The sequence below is a fragment of the Pollicipes pollicipes genome, unplaced genomic scaffold, assembly GCF_011947565.3.
Source record: "Pollicipes pollicipes isolate AB1234 unplaced genomic scaffold, Ppol_2.1 Scaffold_3447;HRSCAF=4054_pilon_pilon_pilon, whole genome shotgun sequence".
Taxonomy (NCBI): Eukaryota; Metazoa; Arthropoda; class Thecostraca; order Pollicipedomorpha; family Pollicipedidae; genus Pollicipes; species Pollicipes pollicipes.
In genome coordinates this window covers 33742050-33767444 of record NW_023596297.1, presented here as the reverse complement: position 1 = coordinate 33767444, position 25395 = coordinate 33742050, and the positions used below count along the sequence as shown (strand labels likewise).

Here is a 25395-nt window from a genome sequence, read left to right as displayed (position 1 = left end):
GCCTTGCAAAAGCTGATAGCCAGCTAATTAGTGATAGAAGACATAACATGTGCTGCAAAATGTATATTTTGTGCTGTATTATTACTTCTAACAATATGGCACTTTTAAAAGTAAAATCTATTAAATATTAATGTAGCTCACCGCAGATCTAATGACGTCAAATAGATCACCTTAATCTAATATTTCGCATAATGGCTAACCTTGGCGACTTTGAGCAGCATACCTTTATTTACCACCGGCATCGTCACTGATCTCTTGAAGTACCAGGCCGGGACACGGGGTAGGTTGCGAGAGTCCGAGCGGTGTTTGGAAAATATTCGTGTCCCTCCATCTGCTCCATATCATGCATGTGGTTATCACATAGGTCGTGCTTCGTACTCCTCTCAGTTGAGGGAGTATTTATATGGGTTTGCGGGGCCGCTGGATATTTATCACATTTTAAGGTGATACACGTCAATGTACTAGTATTTTCTGCAGCCAGCATGTGGTGTGGGTGTGTTATTAGATTGTCGACTACCTGTTGAAAGTTTTTTAAGGGTCTAAGGGGTGCCTACAGATCACAGTCCACATTTTTGCCATTTTGTTTTTTATCCCTGGGCATGTTTTTATGCAGGCCAGTTTTGAAACCAATGAAGCAGGGCATACTTATAAGATGATGGCAACTGTTTCAGATGTCAGAGGGAAGCAGCAAAGCCAGCTCGCCTTCCAACACAGAATCTCCCACTAATAGCGATGACATTCTCCAGTCCCATGTAGATATACATCTACCAAATGCAAATCAGGTGAGTAACAAGGCTCACTGGCTTCTGCTATGTAATTTAGAATTACTTTATGCTTGTAAGCACACTGCTTCAAACTTGTGTTTTCTGTGTCTTGCCACATGCAAGGCTGGTGGAAAGTTCTGTAGAACACAGGTTTTGTAACTCAATCCAGTGACAACTCAAGACAAAACTGTGCTTGTCATGGTTGTGAGTGGTGAACCTGGCTTGAATGGCTTTAATCATGCTTGCAGGCATCTGTTGGGTTTGTTTGACATAGCTCAGTGCCACCCACACCAGGGGCCAACACCAACACCTTTTCATAAGTCATTCTGGCACCCTGGTTGCGGCTGCGCACAGTACTCTCTTAGAAAGGTCTCTCCTGATCAGGGAGTGACAGTTTCCTGTGACCACCCACTCCCGCTACAGCCCAGCCCATCGGGGGTCGGTCGCTTCAAATACTGGACAGGTCATCCATGCAAACGCATGCAGCCCATTTGCAACTGAGCAATTTTTGCAAATGTGAAAATGTGGTGCTTATCCTTAGGCTTCCTCCCAATGTTGCATATATTTCCAGTCCCAACACACTTTGAATAACTCAACAGTAATGAGCCATTGGCCCCAGTGAAAGCTACCCCGGATGACCGCCTTTCCGGCTCTCGCAGTGGCGGGACGCGGATACCTCCCAGGTGAACTCGGCGCCCAAGATGGTGGTGCCCTTCCTGCTGCCAGGCGGCAGGCGCCTGGTGAAGGAGCTGCACATCAACTACAACATGCGCGAGGTGCTGGAGTTGCTGGCCGAGGACCTTCACTGCGAGCCGGACCAGGTAAGCCGAGGACCAGAGAGTGGCAATCATGCAGGCACCCTGGATTGCCTCTGGGAGCAGTTGGTTTCGTGATCTCTGCATTATTTTTTTTCATCCGGTACACAGCAGCATACCGGTCCGGAGCTCCTTGCGCCAGCATGCCTTTTTTGTCGTCGGCTGTCATACCGGCGGTTAGTTTGGACCGGCGACCGTTGGTAGTATCTTTGACTTGGCTCAGGATGTTTGACCCGTATGTGAGTCCTGGCTGGTTGTGGCCGGCACGTGACGGCGGCGGCCGTTTCAGCTGGAGATATACGAGGGCACTGAGCCGGTGCCCGACAGTCTGGTGCTAGCCGGCCTGGACCTGGAGCAGGAGGGGTTCGCGCTGAGCGTGCTGGAGCGGCTGGTGCGCCGGCGGCCGTCGTCGTCCGACCGGCCGGGCTCGGGCGCCTCCGAGCCCCGCCTGCCAGACACGCTGACGGTGCACACAGGTGCGCGTCCGATCTGACCCGACCTGACCTGACCTGACACATCGACGATGCACAGATCCGACTAGACCAGATCAGGTCAAATTAGATCAGATCAGATCAGATTTGATCCGACTCGACCGGACCCGACTGGCTGCCTGTGGAGCGGGCGCCTCCCGCTGTGGGAGCCGTGTTGCCTCGGTCTTATTTTCTCGTGTGGCCTGGAACGTCACTTCATGAGGCGCTTTGTCTACCTTGCGCCGCGAACGTCTCAGGTGTCGGTCCCTGGAAGCCAGCGCGCGGCTGACGTGACCTTGTACCCTCTGCAGGCTCGGGTGCCTCCCGCCGCACGGTTACTGTCTCGCTGGAGCGGTGCACCGGGAGGAAGCCGTTTCTCGGTGGCTACCGGGACAAGCGCAACGGCCAGGAGTACCTAAACGCCTCCGCGCAGACCTACACCCGACCCTACCGCAGCTACAGCCACGGTGAGCGGCGCGGTCTGTAACGTGGCGGGATAGGGGTACGGTTTTGTTTTGGCGCGGGAAAAATGTCGTGGAACTTGGTCATCTTCAATAGTGTTCAGAATAAGGTGGGTGTGTATGTTGAGTATAACTCATGTATCCCATAGTCGTGAATACGGACCAGCTTGACGGCAGGGGGGGGGGGGGGGGGCGGGGGCTGTGGTAGGGGAGGGGGTCTGAGATGAGGTACGTGTACCCAAACCTCGCATGAAGTGCGGGCACACCGCCGTCAGACGCCATGTGCTCGCCCTTCTCAGTGGCGTCCAGCCAGAGATGCCAGTCTCTTCCTTGCACGCGCTGCCATTGGGGCGTCTGGGCCGACCTGCGGTGAGCGGGTGCGATCTGTGCCGCCAGAGCGGCGCGAGCGCGACGCCCAGACGGCCTGGGGGCTCCAGGTGGCCGTGCAGACTTGCAAGGACACGTGCACTCAGATGCCCAAGCCGGGGGTGTGGAATGACCACGCCGGCGAGCGTGTCGTGACGTATAGCGGCGCCTACCAGACGGCTGAGCAGCTGATGCAGCTGCGCAACGAAAAGGTCTGCTCGCCAGCGGGGCGGCGGCGAGGAAAACTGCTGCTGGGTAGTACTTTGTCTTGTTTTTGTATTGAATGAAGGGACGCTGTAATGAATGTGCTTCTCCAATATGTGTATTACTAATTTTTGAGGCCTACTCCCTTGCCTGCGTTATGTTACGTGCTCTACCTGCTTGTTAGCTCATCAGACATGTCTGATTCTACCCTACTGCTCGTAAGCTCTCTTTCCCAGCACCATAGAAGACACGCGTATCAAATCCAACCATGCTCAGCTCATCACACCAATAGCCAAAGGTCGTCGTTTCTCCCCTTTGGCGGATGTCGGCTGATGGCCCCCCCCCCCCCCCCATTGCCGCTCACTGGTGCGGTGCCACTGACGCCTGCGTCGCGTCGACAGGCCGTGGTGCTGCAGAAGTGTTGGCGCCGCTGGCTATGCCGCCGCCGCGTGCAGCGCATGCGCGTGGAACGTGACGTGGTCATGCAGTGGCTCGTGGACGACGCCGAGCGGCGGCGGCTGGTGAGCCGAACGGGAGGCGATGTCGGGGAGAGGAGAAATCTGGGGTGCGGTTGGTGAGCCGGACGGGAGGCGATGTCGGGGAGAGGAGAGATCGGGGGTGCGGCTGGTGAGCCGAACGGGAGGCGATGTCGGGGAGAGGAGAAATCTGGGGTGCGGTTGGTGAGCCGAACGGGAGGCGATGTCGGGGAGAGGAGAGATCGGGGGTGCGGCTGGTGAGCCGGATGGGAGACGATGTCGGGGAGAGGAGAGGTCGGGGGTGCGGCTGGTGAGCCGGACGGGAGGCGATGTCGGGGAGAGGAGAGGTCGGGGGTGCGGCTGGTGAGCCGGACGGGAGACGATGTCGAGCAGAGGAGAGATCGGGGGTGCGGCTGGTGAGCCGGACGGGAGGGGATGTCGGGGAGAGGAGAGGTCGGGGGTGCGGCTGGTGAGCCGGATGGGAGGCGGTGTCGGGGAGAGTGGAGATCTGGGGTGCAGCTGGTGAGAGGATGGGTTCTGCTTGGCCCTGATCGCGGTACGAACACATCGCTAGGGCGCTCATAGCGCTTTTGATACCTGATGCATTTTCGTGACCTTGATTATAACAAGTAGCATATAAGCTCGAAAGGTTTCGGGGAATGGCTATAGCCGAATATACCCACACCCGCATAGGTCGGCTCGGGGGGGGGGGGGGCGGGGGGGGGGTGTAGGACATAAGGCTGACAATGCTGATATGTGCTGCCGTAGGCTCGTCTGAAGCGGCGACACGGACTGGTGGAGCGAAAAATGGACCCGAAAACCAAGAACGACTTTGACGTTTTGTTCAGCGCACTGGAGGCCTGGCGGAAGAAAGCCATTGCGTACTGCTATTCCACTAAATCCGGCAAGTTACGAGGCAGTATACGCGCCGCTTTTGTATGACCTTGGCTTTTGATATGCTGTGTTTTAATGTTAAATTTGTATGTCGCTCAACTTTGTTGCTTCGTCGCGTAAGGTGTTGAGAATTGACGTGTAGTGTATTTTGCTGGTTGCAACCGGGTTTTATTACAACTTGCATCATGTAGCTCCAAGTCTCTTGGTCTACCATCTGCACCTTTGTTTAGGTACCAGTGCCCCGACCAGCTGCTATGGTAGCCCGACTTCAGCCTGCGCCGGCAGGGGGAGAGCTGAAGGCCCGCTGCTATGTTAGCTTGACTTTAGCTCGCTCTGCCCGCTGCTATGTTAGCTTGACTTTAGCTTGCGCCGGCAGGCGGAGAGCTGAAGGCGGCGCTCTGCCAGCTTCTGGAGCAGGAGGCCGAGATGCTGAAGGCCATCCACGGCCACCAGAACCGGGCCGCCACTGACGGCCAGGCCAAGCGCATCAACCGCCTGCTGAAGGAGGTGGGCGCCATGTCCCGCGGCTGGGCGCGACAGGGGAGGGGGAGGGGGCGGGGGCTCACATGTCAGCGTGCTGTGAGCAGGCGAGAGTTGGATAGCTGCATCAGCGTGATGGTGACGTGGGTCAGACACGTATATTTCTAAGTGTCCTGCTTCGCCCAGTAAAAGCCACATGCAAACAGGCACTCGTGGTCTAGTAATGGCGGGGTTCATTAATAGGGTTTCAATCAGCAGCTGTCCTTACCTCAGTACAGTCCAGCTGAGGTGCGTCCACACTGTCAAGATCTGTATTGTGTGCTGCGAGAAGGCCGGTGACGTAGACGATAGACCGGACGCGGTGACAGATAATAGCACGGACATGGTGACGTAGATAATGGCAAAGGCAACGCATCATGCGTGGGCATCACGCTTACTTTCCCTTAAGCACTCTCGTCCAATTGTGAGCCGTTGACCCTGGTGGGGGACAGAATTTCAAGTCACGTTCGATTGACGTTTTTTTAATGCAGCACTATGCTTTTTAGGCGGTTGTGTTGCTGTGGACTTATGTCACTTATGTATCAAATAATGTAGCGTGTATCAGACGTGCCATATCGTGCTGTAATCTACTGCTTAATGACGCACCACTGATGCAAGTGGTCCGGGCGGTTGTGACTTGTTTCGCACGCCTACCAGCTGCGAGTGCTGGTCCGAGTTGGCCGCCTGCGCCTGTCAACCGAGGCTCGTTCCGTCTTCAGATGCAGGCCCCGCATCGCTGGGTGGGTAAGGACGGCCGCGTGATGGAGGTGGACAACAACATGTCGCTGTGGGCCCGCCAGCTGCGCGACATCCACACGGCCATGACGCTGCCCGACCTCACGTGCTCCGAGAGGGCCGACATCCTCTCCACCCTCGTCACCCTGGTGAGGCGGGCGGCAACAGACTCTTGACTGCTCAAACGCGTTTGGCGCACACGGCTGTTGAAATAGCGAACTACTGGACCGATTTAAACACACTGCTGCCGGGTCCGCCCCACAGATAGGCGGTCTGCCGTTCTCGGCCGAGAACCACGAGCTGCGTGACCTGTGTAAGCGCGAGATTGACCTGCTGTCGCGCGGCGTGGCGCCGCGCCACCTGGCCGGCCTGCGCCAGCGCGCGCTCCAGCTGTTCTGGCGCCTACTGCGCGACGTCAACTTCAACCCGGCCTCCGTGAAGCACCAAAAGGTCAGCCCGGGGACCAGTGCTCCAGAGGCTGTGCAGAAGGTTGCGCGTGTCGCACGATATGCTGTGGCTTTGGTTGAGAGTGGGAGGAAGGGGCGTTGTTAAATCATGAACATATTTCGCATATCGGCCTTGTCAGTGTTCCCAATGTTGTTAGGCGCGTAATGTGCTGCTTGTTATGGGAAAGTTTGTGCGGCTCTCACCGGCATTCCGCGTGCGGTTTTTGCCCCCCCCCCCCCCCCCGCCAGCCACAACGGCTGAGTTGGTTTGTTGCCGTGCTCAGGTGCCGTTGGACCCGGAGTCGATCAGGGGTGACGTCAACACGTGCATGTCGTGCCACCGCTGCCTGCCGCGGGACCAGTTCCAGGTCAACGCCGGCGACGTCACGCTCCGCAGGTGAGCCCCGCCCCGGAGCGCACTCAGCTCCTCCGCTGGTACCAGACACTGGCGGCGGCACTCCTCTCAGTCTGTCTATGTATGTGTCACATCGATGAGGGCTGCTTTTTGGTTTGGGGTTGGGGCGTTGCTGATAACTTGGCATTTGGGTAGGACAATAGGATATAATTTTAAAGTACTGCGGATGTAGGGGTAAGCGTTTCATCAATGGTGGGTTATCGTCTGAATCTACCAGTTGAGCGTGATTTGAACGCCCTATTAGAGTGTGACTTGAACCTGCTGATTGGTCGTGATTTGCGCCCAGCGGCTGGGTATCATTTAAGCCCATTGGTGACACACATTTTAATCACATGTCACATTGCCAATAGCATCGATTAATGCGTGTGGGTCCCCAACTGGCCGCACCAGCGTGCGGACAGCCAGACGCCTTCACTGCACTCGACACCAGTATAACTGTTCTTCCCCCGGTTAGGTGCCGCTTGTGTGACCAGCTAGAGAACTGGGCTCTTCGGCGGCTCGACAACAACGTGCTGGGCCTGATGCTGGCCGAGCTGCGGCGGGACGAGCAGCACCGCTCCCCGGAGACGGCCGCCGCCTGCCTCATCCAGGTCAGACGCCCCCGCCCGCCCTCACCTCACAGCTCTCTCACGGAGCTGTCGCGGCCACGCGCCGCTCGCTGCCGTCGGCTGTGAGTGGGATGGCTTGCAAGGGTGGATGTTGTTTGCACAGTTATTTTTTCAGCTGATTTCCACACGGTGTATGTGTGCAGATTGACGTCAAGCGCACATGTGACCGATACGTGCCCTCTACGTGATGTGTAAGTGGAGGGCTGCTTCATTGCGAACCCCGCCACTATGACCCACTATGTCCATGTGACTGCATAACGCCTGTTCGGCCCCCACGTGACCTGTGTGTGTGCGTGTGCGGCCAGGACTCTGATTTCCGTCACCTGGTGCTGTCGCTGTGGGGCGGCCAGTCGTGTCTGAGTGCCGACCCGGACCTGTACGAGCTGGTGCTCTGCCGCTGGGATGTGGCGCAGCCGTGGACGCCTTGGAACTGTGTGCTGCTCACCCGGGATGAGGCTGAGGCCCACTACAAGCTGGCCCGGCCGCTGGAGGTGAGCACGGCTGGCCAGGCGGCGAGCCCGGCACGCCAGCACGCCTCACGCCACAGGCCCGAGCCCAGCACGCCTCACCCCACAGGCCCGAGTCCAGCACGCCTCACGTCAAAGGTCTGAGCGCGGTACGTCAGCACTCACGCCCCAGGCCAGAGCTCAGCACGCCAGGGCACCTTGCGCCACAGGCCCGAACCCAGCACGCCCCACTCGGTGCCGCTCACCCGCGCCGCTAGACTTGGACCAGGCCACTAAATGGCTTCGGAACGAAACAGGCCTCCAGGCTTATGTCCGTCTCCGGTTGAAGTTCTCTTCTCCCCCCCCCCCCCCCGCCTCACGCGGCTTAGGTACAGACCGGAACTTGTCAGTCCCTGCTCACCTCCACCCCTCCCCGGCAGAGGTACGGGCCGGAGCAGTGTCAGCGGGTGCACCTGCGCCACGTGGCGGCCGGCCGATACTTCTGCCACCTGCCGGCCATGATGGCTCGCATGGAGGCAGAGATGAGCGCGCGGAACGCCAAGGAGGCCCACTCCCAGGTAGACTCGTGCCGGGGCCCAGCGGAGGCCCCGCGGCCGGGGGCCGCCGCCGCGCCCGTCTGAGCGCACCTGGCATCGCCACTGATGGTTCACAGGGCGGCCGCACCGCGGCGCCACCGTCGCGGCACTGATAGTTTTGATCTCTCCTACCCTCTGAGGGCTGGGCCAGTGGGCGGCGTGGTATAGGTCAGCAGCTCGCCGCTATTCGTGTATATCTGCACGCGATAAATCTCCTTAAGTGTGCGGGTTGTCATTCGAGCGAAACGAAGCATGTCAATTAGCTGGTAGTAATAGGTGGACGGTTACGAATTTGATAGCCATTTGTTCCGTTGCTGGAGCGAAATAGGACAGCGTTGGGAAGCTGTTTCGGTTTTGTATTGTGTTTCAATGAAATTGTTTTTACACACGTCTAAATCGTGCTGCATGCTCATACATGTGTTTTGCACATTCACCAGATTCACAGCTGTGTCGTCCTGCCACGGATATAAATAAATTGTAATGTTCGATGAATGGCAGTAAAAGCTATGAATGGATACAACATAAAAGAATGTATTGCAATTCTAGTTGACAGTCACAAGAAAGGCAAGCAGGCTGGATAGTTCTCGAACCTCTCAGTGAAGGCAGGGTTGCAATGTTCAGCCCTAAATTGGTGTCGCTGGTTGAGTTAGACACTCTGATTCGCGTTAGGCAGTCTGATTCGCGTTCCGTTCAAATCAAGTCGTGCAGCATGCCCCAACAAGTGTGGTATGATGATTTATTACGAACTGCCGCATGCTGAAGACAACTTCAGCACAGCAAAGACGTAGAGACTCAACACATGTAGACACTCGACACATGTGGAGACTCCGCATGAGATTCGGGTAGAAATGTACAACCAAAAGCAGCTGATACTGGGCAGCTGTAAAGAACAGGGGTGTACCAACTTTGCGCGCGTACAATGGCTCATGTATTCATCAGTCACTCGTGCAGTGAGACCGCGAACGCCGGGAAGGCAACCTATCTACAGGTCGATTATGAGTCATCCATTCCTAAAACATGTCTACAACATCTCGAACAAATTGGCAACAGCCTTCCGCGAATTAGCAGGAATGATCCCGACATGGAATACAAAGGGCACGGAAAACAAACCCAAATGACACGGGAACACCCGGTTAAAACACCAAAAGAAGTCTCTGGACGGATGGGGTCGCCCTCCGCGCACGCGGGGCGGACGGAGTGCCGCTGCGAGCTTCTCAGCGCGGTCGACCACCAGACAATGACAGCGAATCACAACAGGGCGATGGGACGGACGAAGTGGCGGGCCTGACCCGACCTGGGGCGCCGCGGGCGCCGCTCGCCGCTCACAGCTGCGGGTAGTACACCTCGATGATTGGCATCTGGCTGAACTTGATGAGCTGGTACTGCGAGTACACGCACAGGTGCAGGTAGAAGTGGAGCGCCGCCAGCAGGTAGATGATCATGCAGGCCATCACTGACCACAGCTGAAAAGCGTGCGCCAGCGGTCAGCGAACGGCGGCGGCAGCCTGACAGACCGCGCCGACCTCTGGCTGGCGTCAGCTGCCGTCGTCGGGGGCAGATCCCTGACGGGTCTGGGTCAGCAGTTTGCGAGCTTGTCCGCCAGGGTGCCTGCGCCGACGGACGGGCTGGGAGAGCTGTGCTAAGGCTCGGCTGCCGCTGACGAAATGGTGGAATGAGCACCGAGAAACGCGGGGAAGGATAACCCGCTCGCATATCCATCAGGCAGCTTGAGACCCGGCTAGCGGCGCTTGGTGGGTTCCCTGTACCCGCAAACCAGCCGCAGTACCGATAGTGACACACCACACCCGACTGTGAGCCCGCGCTGCCCGGACAGGACCGCGGCCCGGCGTTAGCGCGGGCCGCGGCAGCGGCGGCGCGACTCACCAGAGAGTAGTAGGTGTAGACGAGCCAGGTGCCATACACCAGCAGCAGCAGCAGGTACAGGAAGTTATAGATGATCCAGGGCAGCACCATGAAGCGCAGCTCGCGCTTCACACCGGACGACATCAGGATGGAAAGCGCCGCGAAGATGACGTACAGCAGCACCAGCAGCAGGCCCCACGTGGTGGTTGCTGCGGAAAGGAGCGCCCGGGTCAGTTAGCGCCGATGGACTTTCTATCCTCTGGCGAGGCGGCTGGCGTTACCAGAGCACTGCGTCACATTAGGAGCGTTGAGCAGACGACCCTGAATTCCTCTTTGTCATAGCTGGCGGTTTGCCTCGGAGACCTGTCCCATACCGCCAGGATGGGATATGCGCCAGGCACAAGCATTGGAACACCGGAACACCAGCTCTCCACGGATTGAGAAGGCAGATCCTTAGATATCTGCGCAGCAACCTTGTAAAACATGCAGCAAGTTTGCAATTCAGAATTAAGTCAAGTGCAAGGGGCCAGCCATAGCACGCAAAGGGCCAGGTTGAGCATCGGTCCAGACCGCACAAATGGCACTCACATGAACCCTTGTTGCTCTCGAACAGCGGAAGGTAAAATTGTGACGAGTCTCCGCCAGCTATTTGATACGTGAAGAAGATGATGGCCACAATGCTCATAACCTGTAAGGCAAGCAAGCATGACAAATTGTACACCCATATGTAGCAGTATCAATACGTTCATTCGGCCCAAGCCGAACAAAATCACAATTTCAAAATAGGTACGGAAACGAAACCATTTTCCGCTTCGGCCTCGGTTTCACGAAGCAGCGGTTTTCCTCCCGCACATTCGGATTCGCCTTCAGCCTTGAGCCATTTACCAATGATTTCAGCTTCTACCTGAGCTCCATGCCATTTCGAAAGGTCGGCTTCAGCTTCGTGACATGTCCAATAGCTGCTTGCGGCTTCGAAAACGTTCTGAATTATGGCTTCGGCTCCAGCTTCATGCAAACTTAACCTGCTTCGAATTTGTCAAATTGATTTGTTTGAAGTCCCTAGCGTGAGCTTTTGCTTCACTGTTCATATTTCGAAGCCATTGGGTTCAGATTCGGCTTCGCGTTCTAAAACACAAAGTCATTGGCTTCGGCTTCGACTTCAAGTTTCAACCTTTAATGCCACCGCTGTCGTCTTCGACCCGGGCTTCCTGTCATTGTCTTAGTTCTGGATTCGCCGAAGCCATAAGCCTGACAGCATTCCCATGCCTGCTTCAACATGGCCAATACAGACAATAAAAAAAATGGTATGGCACCAGTCCAATTTCAAGATCCAGCAGATGAAAATGAACACACCCATCCACATTTGGAAAAAATTATGGGATGACAAAATGTGCATGTCATGAAAATATATGAGATGGTGGGTCACCAAGAAGTTGTAAATGTCAAGCAGCTAACAGCATGCATATGAACATCCACATATTTGTAGGATGACACAGTTAAAACTATAGTTAAAGGATAGTTTCATCAATGGATCATTCTATGAAAAGGAACAATTTCCATCACACAAAGGCAGTAATACTGATGGCACAGGGACTTACCACAGTGTATGCAGCAACTGCATGGCTCCCCTGTCTGGTGTTGTCATAGAACATCCAGGGAGCCCAACAAGATTTGATAATCATGACTCTGAAATGCCAGCAATAATGAATACATATAAACACCAAAAACCCCAAATCAAAGAGCCAACACACATTGCCAAACAGTCACCACAGAGTTTTCCCAAATTTGGTTAAACACTGCCCACTAACATACATTACCTGTCAATCTACTGATGCATGGTTGGGATGATATACAGCCTCTGCTTAAAACGAAATGGTCAAAGTATATGCTATGAACAGCAGAACAACCACACTTCTTGGAACTAGCCTCATACTGAATAACCTGGTTGCTACTAGAGCAAGGACAATGTGTGCCAATCTACAGCTTTGCCTAGGACTTGAAAACAACAATTTTTGTAATGTACCTAGATCCTCCATGCACACAGCTGATATGATCATGCCATTTTACTTTGAATGTTCCTAGGTCTTCTTATGTTATATAATTACCTGTGCCTAGGTAATTATGGTAACCACTGAGTAACCTCTCCACTGACAAGTCATTATCTGAACTAGCTATTTTTAGTTATTATATCATTATGCTATTATTACATTAGTGGACTAGCTATTCCTGACACCATGAGCCCCTAATAACCCATGCCACATGAATGGCTGCAAATGTAGCATAAGACCTGTCATGCATACTTATCAGTGATGCCACAAGAATGATGGGCAGCTCCTTGGCCCATGATAAACTAGCCTTAGGTCACCAAGGTGGCCTTCAAATTATGAGGTAGCCATGGAATGGCACCACAGTCTTTTTCCGTGATGGAATAGCGTGGCTGATTTATTGACACCATTTGATTTTCAGCATACTTCTCAGCCAATCCATCCCTCATTCATTGCTTTCAGGTCATTATAATAGCCTACATGAGTAGAGGGTAGTGGGTTGGTACCACAGCCAGCCACGCTCCCTGACTTCAGGAGCTACCACTGAGTTGAGGGCAGTGGGTTGGTACCATTGCCAGCCATTCTCTGTGACTTCAGAAGCTACCACTCCAAGCTTAAAATCCTGTGCATATTGGCTTTGAATCAGTGATGACTATCAGTGATTTACAAGTATGGTTAGCCATGGCATGACAATGCAACTGTCACTGGTTGTAGAAACTACATGCATTTCAGAAATATATGCCAAAGTAATCACAAAGATTTCAAGATGATGGTGGATGAATGATTGCCTCCCCTGATTTCATCCCAGTGACCTAAAAGCAATGGACCTGGACAAGACAAATATCAGCTGACTGAACAAAATAATCTGGGCGCCAAATGACCACCGCAGTTGGCGCGCCCGAAAACACCAATCAACAACTGAACAAAATAAAGAGGATAAGTTTAAAAGCATGCTTAACTGGCAAAGGATGGCATGTAGCATGAATGAGGTTGCTTTATGTATATTTTCTGAGCCCATGCCATATGTGGGTGCATAGGTTGACAATGTTATTGATTGTTGTTGGGTTGGAAAAGTAACTGATCCCTATTCTCTCTCTGCAAAACAGGACTAAATGCGATGCCATAGCACAAGCTAATTCTGATGTGTACATGTCAAGAACTTGGTATGATTTGAGGCAGCACTAGGTCTGAACTTGCCAAGCTTGGCGCACATACTGTATGAACTAATTAAGTACATCCCCAGTCTTACTGCACCAAAAATGTTCATAGCTGACTGAACAAGACTTCAGTTTCTACTTTTTACAAACCATATAATAAATTTAGATTGTTTGCATGCTGTTGGCACCTGATGCATACATGATTTCAGTTAGTACATGTTGTATAATAGCATGCTGCCATACATACTGCAAATTTGCTATGTTAGCTCACACCATGAACAAATGTTCTCAAGGTCAGCACCAATACAACATAAGAGATAGTCTCTTAAATTCCCAGCTCTCAGTACATCAGGAGATAATGGTTGAATGCTATGCTAAATATCAATTACATCAAGTATGCTCAACATATTCTGCATGTTCCCATTTAATTCAGGACATCTAATTTCATCTCATAATGCTGAATACCCAGTGCATGTATTTCTTTTGATATATAGCCAATTCCAATGCAACCATCTAATGTTCCGAAGTTTCTGGCGCATCCACACAGCATTGAGGTTCCGCTGAAGTTAAGGTACGATGTAGGTTGCGGATGTTTTCTACGCTGGCCCCAGCCCTGGATGGCACCTACTTACACACGAAAAAACCTCGCATTCACAATGTTAACTTAAAATATACCACCTGTCTCAGCTGTACCTTAGCCTGTAGGATAGTCAACAGAAAGAAGATAAATATCGACCGCTGCTCTCTCTCCAATCCACTCTTTGATAAACAAGCCGCCTCTCATGCAACCGCCAGCGAAGACGACGCCCCGCGTAACATATGTATGATCAGCGGCGTTTTGACCTATTCATGTAAGTAGAGAGTGTACCACTAAATAAGTTTTTCCTGTATCAAGATGTGATAAAACGGGTAATACCGAACGTAAAATTTAAGTATTTGAGACCTTACTGTGGTACGTTCGCCTTTTGTATGTTGTATTTAACTCAGTCCAATGTGCGCTACGCGTAGCACAATACATGTAGCAATATTATATTGTCCCTTATCTGCTGTGTGTGCTTTGCATGTCAGCACGGTTCAAACGCATGCGTTTATGCGAATTCCAGGGATATGTGTAATAGCAGACAACACGTACCAGGTCTATATGCAGGCGCCTGCGTATCTTATCTGTAATCGGCACTGAAAATGCATGCATAGGACAAATATGGACATTCCCTTTTTTCGCCAAGGATAAATGAAAGTGGAGTAGAGGGTCCTGATTTTCCCTTGTTAATAATTGGTCAAGGATTTGTTGTGGGTGTGACGTGCAATTTGCAACACAATGGTCTGGTTTTGGGCAATATTTGCCACCTCTGTTCCTGAATATCAGTGTGCAAAATCGATAGCTTAAGTTTCTAGGATCACTATTGGGGCATTCGGTCTACTCAGGGTTTTTGTAACAGCATAATTTTTGCGCGAAACAATATGTGTTTAAGACATGCACTCTGCTGGAAATGTAGCCCATTGTATGGTACATCCAACATCTGAACTGTGGGTTTCTGGCATGATTCTGTGTGAAACATAATCTTGTCTGAATGTCTGTGCATCTGATATCAAGTGCACATGCTTTGTGATAATACAGGCTGTAACCATCAAATGCTGGTCTTTTAATTGTTTACAGGACACAAAGCCAAAGACTCTCTGAATCAACAATTGAATTATAATACTTGACCCCAGCTCGGCACCATGTAAGTGTTCGCCAACCTTGCGAATTGTGAGATTGCTTTTCATGCTCAACAGGCAGGTTAGTTTGGTTCACATCTGAAAATGATTGCAGTTAATGTGGATTGGTTACATTGGACCAAGCCAGGTGCAGTTCTATCTTATCTATTTTAACCTGTGATTTATTTCAAACATTACCCTGTTATAGCCTGTAACCAGCTGTTGCCTGTTCCCTGTTTGCCAATGCTGCTAAAATGTGTATGCAGCACAATTTTAATGTGTTTGTGTCCCATGTTATAGCATATTGGTGACTGTTTGTTTTAAAAAGTGCATTGGTTTACATAGTGGTCTGTGTTTTTATATTTTAATCATCATTTATGATTTCAGGGCAGATTATTGGAAGTCAAACCCAAGAAAATTCTGTGACTTTTGCAAGTGCTGGTTTGCTGATAATAGATCTGTGAGTAAAACATTGCCAGTGTCATGGTTTTTGCTAGGTGCCATCATCAGCCATCAATGCAGTGTTGCTTGTTTGCTTGGGTGGCAGCACTCTTAAAAGTAAAAGATAAGTTTGCAGTTTTTTAAAACCCAATTGCCATTATTTTATATCTCTAATTACTGCCATGGAGCAGCACCTTCTGCATTCATTGTTGCAATAATCTGTGATGATACAGATAGCATCTGAACCATAACAGATGGACATAGGAGCCCTTCAATATCTACACACTGTCTTGTTCATTGTGGCACACTTGTTTCAGTGACCTGGAGTGCATGTTATGGTGTGTCCCGTGGTCCGCCCGCCAGGAGCATGGCCTCTTACATGGTGGTATGCCTGCCTGCAGAGTATCGAGTTCCATGAGCGTGGCAAGCGCCACCAGGAGGCGGTGAAGGAGCGGCTGGCCGAGTTGGCCAAGCGTGGCCGCCGTGACCACATCGAACAGCAGCAGCTTGAGGCTGACATGCAACAGATGGAGAAGGTGATGGCGGACTGGCAGCAATGTCATGCACTGAGCTGTGGTCATTGCTCAAACTTAAAACAAGGGCTTAGTTCTGTGTCAATGATGTGTCAGGAAGGTGAAGTTGGCTCTGTGTGTCAGGTGCCCTCCTACATTGTACAATGGTTGGCTTTGGTACTACCACAACTATTAAAACTATGTCATCAACCAGCTGACAGTGTCTTGAACCATCACAGCCAACCTGTAAACCCATTGCAAGTATTGCTGGTGAAGATCCTGACCATCTTAAATCTGAGCTGAGGCATCACCCATCCCTTGCCACCTTCCCTATCCTCTCCCTTGACGCTGTGCGCTCCCTGGCAGGCGGCGATGGCGGCCTTTAAGAAGGACCTGATGGCCAGTCCTGACCTGGCCAAGCAGTACGGCGTGACGCTCGGCAGGAAGGCGACCGGAGACGCAGCCGCGCCCATGGACGGTGTGCCACTACCCGAGCAGGGACCGACGCTGGACGGCGCGCCGCTGCCCCGGGAGACGACCCCGCCCGCCGCCGACGGCGCGCCGCCGCCGGCCGAGGACGCTGAGCCGGTCAAGAAGTGGCTGGAGGCCAAGTCGGAGCAGGGGTACTCCTACTACTGGCATGTGGACACCGGCGGTGGGTGCTGCTGCGGCGCGTGCGAGCGCGTTGCGGCTGGCAAACCCGGGTGGTGAAGGATGGCCGATTCTTGTCGGCTATGCACGGAATTCGCTGTTGGCATTTTTGCTCTGCAGATATGACTCCCAGCTGGGCTGTTTTGTGCTTATCCCCATTTTTGACTTCGTCTCACACTAGATAAAAGAGTTGGACTCTGCGGACTTCGTGTCGATGTGCTCATCAGCTCACGAGTCTTCGCTTGACCCGACCTCCTCGCGTGCCGACAGAGGCCGTCTGGGAGCCGCCTGAGGAGGGGTACGTGGCGCTGCCCGACTGCGCTCCGCCGGAGCCGTCCCAGGAGCCGGCCAACCCGGAGCCGGAGAAGGAGAAGGAAGAATCGGAGCCGGCCGCGGAGAAGGACGAGGAGCCGCCGCCGCCGTCAGAGGACGTGATGGGACCGGCGAACCGGCCCGACCCGTACGGCAGCAAATGGGAAGAAGTTCACAGGTAAGCACTGCCTGTCACCGGCATGTGTCGGTACGCTCCTCCCCGCACGGGCGCCCTGAGTTGGCAGTTTCTGGCGGCATGCTCTTGCGTGGCATTTCCTCGCCAGTCACCTATCGATGGATCATTCAAGCGTGTGATGAGTGCGATGTAGACTAGCTGGACATGTTTTCAAAGGGACCGCACGCGCTTTGGCTGGAGGCGGTCGTGGTCTGTTTTGTGTGCGAATCGTTCCCTGGCTGGAGACTTTGCTTCGGCTGTCTCTGTTGCATGCTGGAACTTGTCGTGCGTTCGGTACCGAACTGCCCGCAATCCCGAACCCCGCTGTAGCGATGACAAGACTCATTGGTCCCCGCGGTACCAGTCTGATAGGAGCTCTGCCTAAGTCAATTGTTTCTGTGGTTGCCGTTCTGTTCCTTGCCGTGCCGACTGATCTGCTTGTGAGGTTCTGGCAGACTTGATCTGAGCCCCTTTTGCAGTGCCGATCCGACCCGATAAATCGTTTGGTTCGAATCTGACCTGTGTGCCTGCCTCGGCGAAGCTGTTAGACTGTGTTACCGTCATGGCTCGAAATGTTTTATGGGGTACGGTACGGTACGTCGTGGCTTTGCAGTGACTTCCTCGCCCATCCACCGTTGCGGTGTGGGCTTAAGATGTGTTACTGGCAGCTCTCCCTCCGCGCTACAGCCAACGTGAGGGATCGCAAAGCCCGTTGTAACACCAGGTACGCGCGTCCTAAAACGAACCAAACAGATAGCCTGCTGTGCGGCAGCGTCTTGACCCTTGCTCCCCGGCCAGGGAGCCGGCGGCGCCCGTGGACCTGCAGCTGCCGGAGCAGCGGCGGCCGGCCGTCCAGCCGGCGGTGCGCCGAGACAAGGCGCGCATTGTATTCCGCCAGCGGACGGTCGGCTCGCTGGGCGCCGGCGCCGACGAGACGTTCAAGCGGCGGCGTACCGACGGCGAGAAGAAGCGCAACATCCGCCAACGGACCGATGACTAGGCGGGCGCGCCGTGGCGGCGCGCTGCCCGCACGTCGAATGTGACGACGCGCCGTGCGCTGGACGCCGAGCGTGACACGGCGGTGCGCGCTCAGTGACGTTGGGGGGGGGGGGGGGGGAGACGGCGCTATGATGGACGAGACCCGCCCTGGTGCGCGCTGAGTTTCGCCCGTGTTGCCGGACGGAGCGCGGCTGTCGTTGGTTTGTCGGGCTATGTCTGAGGTGCTGCGTGTGGGCAGCACGTGAGACTGGAGAAACGGATTGAGTCAGTCTGGCGCGTTGAAGTCCATGTACAAACCTCAGTGACGGCCGCTGGGGTGGGCGCGGCCCAACTACGCTGCCGAGGTGCCGCTTGGTCATGTTCATCATCACCCTTGCGCTGTTTAACGGCGCGGCTTGAGGAGACCACCTGGACGAATGCGGTTATTTAGGCGGACGTCGATGTCCGGATGGCATGGGTGCAGGAGATTCTGGAACAGTATGGACGTGAAGTACACCGACCTCGGATGCGCCTGGAGTCCGTTTGGCTTCACATGATCTGATCCTCTTGCCGCTGGATGCACTTGACTGCGGTCTTCGCGCAACGCTGATGGGGCTGTTCGATTGGCGGAAAGGTTACGTATCCGTACTGCACATGACGTTCACGTGAAATACATCGTCATACGTGTTGCGTTTCTGGTTCGGGGGAGGTATTCTTTCATGCACTTCATGTTTGTGCTGGCGAGGGTCATAGAGTTAATTCAGGTCGGACGATTGTAAATGCTGATCGCCAAGTTACTATTAAAATACTAGGCTATTAGAAAACTCGTCCAGCCGAAGCAGTGAATGAACCAGGCAGGAGTGCCTCACCCGGCAGACAGAAAGGACGCGCTGACAGCGAGGCCCCATGAACTTATAGTTCAGGAGGGCATGAGCTCCTGACAAGAATGCCACACTCTGCGGCGTTGACCGAAAGTCACAATGAGATTCTGGGTCAGGGAGGTCATGAGTATATATATATATATATATATATATATATATATATATATATATATATATAAGGTAAACATAGCGCGTAGACCATCGGGGCAAGTCGCTTGCGGAGCTTCTAGTTCGAAGTCATCTCTTAAGACGGATCATCTGTCGTCAGAGATGGTCGTTTTGGTCCCCAGGCCAGTTTGGTCGGGAGCAAATTCGAGTACTGAGCTACTGAACTTATGCAATTGCGCGTTGAGCGCCTGTCGCGGATGAACCCCTATTTTTTCACATTTCTCTCGACATCCGAGAACAGTTCAAAAACATTTGTTTGAACTACTGGTGTGGAAATGCGAATGATCAATGCAAAAACATTTGAAGCAGATTGCGCGATCGTCTCTGACTCCGGGCGAAGTAGCCCTGCTTACCGTTGAGTTAAAATGCAACAATGTGGTTGACGGGATACAGGGTCAGAGTTTGGGTTCGGTCTGTCACCAGCGACACCGCGGAGACTGGGTTAGGGCCTGGATGAGAATCCTCGATGTATCAACAGCACACACCAAAATACGTGTGCGCAAAACCAAACGCGTGTGCACAACACCAAACGCGTGCACAAAAATTCACAAAAGCAATTACGGATAAATAAATTTATATTATCGTTCGTACAGTCTGCACTCCCCTTCGCCAGCACAGTTCAGATTGGCTGAGAGAACAGCGGCGGCCAGAGGAACCCTATCGGCCGGGAACAGATCACAGAGCCAGTCCAGCACAGCAACGGCGGCCGCGTCGTGCTGGCTGGGACTGAAGTCGAAGGACATGGGAAGTGGGTCCGCGTGCCGCCTCCGCCTGCCCCCGCCCATGACGGTCAGCATGTTATCCTGGTTCAGGTTGTTGTTGGTGTCCGCAACGTTGACGTTATTGTCATTGTTGTTGTTGTCGTTATTGTTATTATTGTTGGCGTTGTTGTTGTTGTTGATGTTGTTCGACAGGATGCCCACTAGATTATACACGGACAGAACGAACGTGAGGAAGCTGAAGAAGTTGAAGCCCATGCCAGAGGCAGCGTCCTGGCACTCCTTCTCCTGGCCGTCAGGAAAGTAGACGAGCGGTGGCTCGGTGGTGGTCGTGGCTGCTGTGGTCATTGGCCGCGGAGGGGCTGGACGCGGCGCTCCGTACGCTGGCGCTTGCTGCGGCGCTCCGTACGGTGGCATTCGCTGCGGCGCTCCGTATGCTGGCGCCTGCTGCGGCGCTCTGTACACTGGCGCCTGTTGTGGCGCTCCGTACACTGGCGCCTGCTGCGGGGCTCCGTACACTGGCGCCTGCTGTGGCGCTCTGTACACTGGCGCCTGCTGCGGGGCTCCGTACACTGGCGCGCCGTACCCGGCCCCCGTCCGCCGGCCGGCCGCCGACAGGGGGCGCAGCAGTGGCGCGGAGGAGCGTCGGAACGGCCGGCGGGCGTCCGGCGCCCACGCGTGACTCAGGGCACCGACAGAGGTCGCGAGCATCACGCACAAAAGCACTTTCGACATGCTACGGAACTGTCTCATCCCGTGATCAGGTACCAGTGCCACCCGATAGAGGTGGTGTTGTCTGCAGTGGTGCTTCTGCAACGTTCGTGCGCTGTTTCCCTCTGACTTGTGAAAATAAGCCTGTAATCTGTGAAATAGATGGCGCTGCCGTCACCGTTCCACGCTATTGACGAATGTCGCGTCTGTGATGTGTCTTATCAGCCCCAGTTTGGACAGCGGCCGCCCCGGGGGACACATTGGAGCCCACAGCGCAGATGACAGGCCGCCGAGCTGGTGACTAGTGGGTCGTTACCGATCGCCAGCCGGCTGCGACCAGCAGGGATATGTCGCGTCGCAGTTCGTCCCCGCCGCCGCCTGAAGCACGTCTTCCCGCCGTATGCGTGGCGTCTCCCAGTGCAGCACCTCCGCCAGTGCAGCGCTGAAGCAGATACATGCGCATAGGCCAGGACGGTACAGGAGGCAGAGGAAGCACAGCGTGGGATACAGGCACTGGCACGCTTCAGATGGACCTCGTCCGTAAAATACAATAAATGTCGTGATTGTAAGGACAGAGCCCAGCACATGGAGCCGAACATCTCATCGACAGGCTGCATGAATAAGGCAGCAATGTGCTGGTTCCTTGCACGCAGACGTTTGACTGGCAATTCCAATCACCACGAAACGAGCACAGAACGTATGCTTTATACCACATTGCAGAAACATAAAGGACAGACATCACAACTAATTGACAAGAGGTTTGATTACATAGAACAGCAGACCACGCGTAGTACATGGGATATCTAGCACAGTGAAATAGCTATGATATTGTTCCAAGCTATAACAGCTGATATACGGCTCCAAATTCACGCAGACGATTACTGTTTTTAGTGCCACCATAGTAAATGAGTGCCGCGACTATAAAAAGGCACAAAATGAGCTACTCACGATGAGAACCTTGATTCAGTAAACAAATCTAATATCTGTTTTTCAGGCAGAGTAATCGAGCAAAAACGACTACTGGAGGCCCGCGCACTTCGCAGTAAATTAGTTACCTAGTTTCAGGGAATTGACAGACATCACAATTCACTCCTGCCAATTACTCATGCATTCATGCTGTGCGATGCACCGTCGATCTCACCTGAAGACGTCGACCAGCGCGTCTCCCAGCTCGCCCAGATGTCGACCGCGGACGCCGGCGTCGCAGGCCGCCCTCAGAGTGCAGCCCCTGTCACCGGTCACCACGGCCGTGTGCCAGGCCGAGAGCACGGAGAACGCCACCACGAGACCGATCTCCTCCGGGTCTGTGCTGTCTGCTTGGGCCTCCCCCAGGTCTGGCGGGGGTGGACCGGTCTCCTGACGGTCGAACTGGAACGCACCGGATCGCTGAGTGGGGTCAGGGCTAGTTGTCTCAGTCGACGAGACGATGGCCGACTCCGTCTCTGGGCGGTGTCGAGGGTCCGGATGAGCTGGCAGCTCCGGAGCTAACTGTGCCGGGTCCACCCTCTTCTTCACGTCGCTCCAGATGCGGCCAGCTCTCGTCGAGTGAAGATAGGCGCGATGTTCTGTATCCGAGTGCTTTTCTGACCTCTTCTTTGCACTTTGCTCGTTGGAGAGCCTCCTGTCACGGCCCTCGTGTGACTCGAACGAACGTCGCCGTCGTCCGGGCGATATCATCACCTGATTCAGCACGTTCTGGTTAGTGCTGGCGTTGTCCTCGTTGGCGTTGAGGTCGTTGTTGTCGTTGTTGTTATTGTCGTTGTTGTTGTTATTGATGTTGTTGTTGACGTTTGAGGACAACACGCTGATGAGGTTGACGGCAGAGAGAACGAAGGCCAGGAAGCCGAAGGCGTTGAAGCCGCTGGAGGTGGCTGGCTCCTCACATTCGTCACTCAGGTCGGGGAACCAGACGACCGGTGGCGCGGTGGTGGTGCGGGAGGTCACCGCCAGGGGCGCTGCGGTCGCAGGGGTCGCGTATCCGCGTCGTCGGGAGAACACGGGCCTGCCTGCTGGCGGAGGTCGTAGCGACGGGCGACGCAGAGGAAGGCGCGGGCCGCCCGGACGCGACCGACGCGCCTCCAGCAGACCTTGACCCTGGCTTAAGGTCGCTAAACTGACCTGGCCCGGCTCCGCCAAACCGACTTGGTCGGGGCTCACCAAGCTGCGCTTGAGCGAGATAGCCGGGCCAAGCCTGACTGAGACCACTGACACCCGGAGCAAAACCGGCGAGACCAGCCTGCGTTCTGCCGAGCCGCAGGCCCAGGCCGGGATGGGCGGGCGCCACAGCAGCCAGCGCCATACTGGCCCGGCCCGCCAACCAGAAGCGTCACGGCTGAGCCCCCAGCTCGCTGCGCGACCCCGGGGTCACGCCGGCCGTTACGAGCCGCCGTGACGGTGGCGTCTCCGGAACCTGGGCTCGACCGGTGACGCGACGGACGCCGTTCGCCCACGTGCTCCGAGCACGTGCGCGAGCGGTCCGCGGCCCTGTCGGGTCTAACAGGCTAACGGGCTGTGTGCAGCGAGGCAGCGTCCGTCACCGCTGTCGAGGGGCTACGCTGGCCGAACAATAAGCCACCGCTCGGTCTCGGTTGGCCGCGCGCTCTGAGGGTGCCAGCGCCTCGGAAACGCGGACACGGGACGCGACCCTCTTTGACCCGCATTGACGTGCCTTTTTGCAGAGCGGTGCGGAGCGCGGTGCCGTTATGCTCGTGCCTCAGACGGGGGCAAGCAGTAGTAAACCGTCACCGTTCACAATGGCTGGTGGTGATAATTGTGAACACCGGTGCTGGCATAATGAAATTAGCACGGTGTGCATTCAAAGGTCTTGGTGTGGAAGCGGGCGATCGGATCCGTTAGCTTAACTGTCTGCTTGCGGTCTTCGCGCACGGGCGAGGAGCCGCTTTACAAGATGGCGTGGCAGGCAGAGGCGTTAACAGGCAATGGACGAGGCCAGAAGACAAAAATGTTCTCTTTTCAACTTAACTGACGAGCGTTACCGCGTTTAACCATCGCGAGTGACGCAAACACATATTACGTACAGATGATTTCCACTGGATTTTTTGTAGCTTGTGATACGACAAGGGAGCGTTTTATTGCTGTTCGTTGAAGTCGTTGGGCTGTCTGGTATGTCATTTTAGAGACCGTTCCAGATACACATGCTTCATTTCTGCAAAGTTTGTACAAAGCGCCAGGTGCCCGCGGGAGCTGTAAGTACTGCTTCTAAACTCCTCTCATATTGATTCAAAAGTACCTATTTCCTTCCGGGCTAATGCACACTGTATGCGATGTTTTATCAGCACCATGCTTTCTCTGGGAACTTTGCTGACCTCCAGTTACCTACGCTAGGGCGTCATTTTATTTTCGCTGGACTTTGAACGTAGCGAGGATCATTGGCACATTATCTTGTCCCTGGCCATCTCTGTGTCCCTTAAACATTGGGTGGCGCTGTACAGCGCCTGGCCACGTACCGTCTTGGAGTCTATAGTGTCCAGAGTCTAAGACATCCCTGACTGGTGCAGGTAGACTGTCGGCCACCAGGGGTTCCGGTTAGTTAAGGAGATCCGAGGTCGCAGGGAAGACTGTGGCCACCGGGGGCTCAGGATAGTTGAGGAGATCTGAGATCGCAGGAACCACTCCCTTACTGGTGCAGGGAGACTGTGGCCACCAGGGGCTCCGGATAGTTGAAGAGATCCGAGGTCGCATGAACCACTGGCGCGGAATGGCACACAACTGCAGAGGAGTGTCTCAGCGGCGCGCGCGGTAAGTCAACCGACCCGCAATAGTGGTGGGGCCATCGTGAACGGTCAGAAGGCTCGCAAGGGAGGTTTTTTCGTGGCGGTGGGGGGGCCCGAGACAATGAGGGGCCCAAAATGATCAGAGATATTGAAACGGTCAAGCAGCTCTTGAGCGATGACGGGCTATGCAAAAACGAACGATTTTTAGACAGCGCAAATGGAAAAGGTTAGGTGCATTGATATGTTAAGTAAATGTTTACCAGGCAGACGATCCGGTAAGTCAAGTAGCCACTTAAACCGGAAGCCGTAGAACGAAAGAAGCCATAGGACTTTTCTGAAACGTTGCATCTAATGAGGCGGAGGTTGCGAAAGTGTGAAAGTTGTGTTGAAGTGATGTTTGTACAGCCGCCGGAGCGTGCGATTGCGATGTGTGTAGTATGGTACCGTCTGCAAAGAACAATATGCCGTTGTCAGTCTTGTTGGCCAGGTGGTTGACAAAGACAAGTGCAAGGAGAGGTTTCCAGGACCGACCCTGCGGACATGCAGGCCATGAGGCTGTGAAAATTGACACACCGAATCAACGGGCCTCAGGAAGCCAGGAGCATCGCGACGGCCAAGAACCTGGGCCAAATGGTAATTCAGATTATTCCTTTACAGCTGTGAGTTCCAACATGGCCGGGGAGTTAGACACTTGTCATATAAGTAAGGCTTTTTGTGTGTTTTATGGTTTCCATTTCGGGATAATCTGAGCTATTACTTTGCGTTTATTTTATGAAGATATCAATCCCAAGACTGCGGACGCAACTTACTCCTGCTTCACAGCATATTACAACGTTTTGTTTAGCCCCCTCACGGGCAAAACCACGACGTTTCGCGGAAAATTTTGATCCATCATCACTTAATTGATACAAAATTCAAATTGTCCATGGTGCCCTGACTTTTCCCAGAAGTTGGAGTGCGTCGACTTTAAAGTCCTATTATTATTGACACCTACGCTGGCTGGCACAAATAGCAGTTGCGTGGCCGTAGGTACTCTAATCAATTATGCATTGATAATTCGACATCTGTCCGGAAGATATCCCATTTTAGGTCATATTAATTCATAAAAAACCGATATGCCGCCAGATAAAAAACA

At 54.0% G+C, this 25395-nt stretch overlaps 3 protein-coding genes across 7 annotated transcripts; 2 read left to right on the top strand and 1 right to left on the bottom strand.

Moving 5' to 3' along the window:
• Positions 1–218: 218 nt before the first annotated feature.
• Positions 219–8707, top strand: LOC119091982 (IQ and ubiquitin-like domain-containing protein). 2 transcript variants are annotated; one of them, XM_037214925.1, is made up of 15 exons: positions 219–280; positions 672–782; positions 1424–1585; positions 1869–2055; positions 2361–2516; positions 2907–3088; positions 3482–3601; positions 4325–4460; positions 4827–4957; positions 5689–5853; positions 5969–6154; positions 6435–6547; positions 7020–7155; positions 7479–7664; positions 8060–8707. In XM_037214925.1, exons 2-15 carry the CDS (start codon positions 672–674, stop codon positions 8258–8260), a joined length of 2172 nt encoding a protein of 723 aa, XP_037070820.1. In that variant the 5' UTR covers positions 219–280; the 3' UTR covers positions 8261–8707. The 2 variants fall into 2 exon arrangements, with proteins under 2 accessions (XP_037070820.1, XP_037070821.1); XM_037214926.1 differs by lacking the exon at positions 219–280 and adding an exon at positions 367–443.
• A 230-nt stretch (positions 8708–8937) lies between these two features.
• Positions 8938–14064, bottom strand: LOC119091984 (uncharacterized). The gene is made up of 5 exons (XM_037214927.1): positions 13974–14064; positions 11677–11764; positions 10667–10766; positions 10100–10287; positions 8938–9678 (listed from the first exon to the last, which is right to left on the bottom strand). The coding sequence occupies exons 2-5, from the start codon at positions 11758–11760 to the stop codon at positions 9538–9540; spliced, it is 513 nt and encodes a 170-aa protein (XP_037070822.1). The 5' UTR covers positions 11761–11764; positions 13974–14064; the 3' UTR covers positions 8938–9537.
• A 106-nt stretch (positions 14065–14170) lies between these two features.
• LOC119091833 (WW domain-binding protein 4) lies at positions 14171–18179 on the top strand. Of its 4 annotated transcripts, none has more exons than XM_037214727.1 (7): positions 14171–14232; positions 14938–15004; positions 15366–15438; positions 15821–15955; positions 16298–16586; positions 16853–17072; positions 17868–18179. In XM_037214727.1, coding segments are annotated over exons 2-7 (921 nt in total). In that variant the 5' UTR covers positions 14171–14232; positions 14938–15002; the 3' UTR covers positions 18070–18179. The 4 variants fall into 4 exon arrangements, with proteins under 4 accessions (XP_037070622.1, XP_037070621.1, XP_037070623.1 ...); XM_037214726.1 differs by lacking the exon at positions 14171–14232 and adding an exon at positions 14349–14415; XM_037214728.1 differs by lacking the exon at positions 14171–14232 and adding an exon at positions 14440–14601.
• Positions 18180–25395: the final 7216 nt, after the last annotated feature.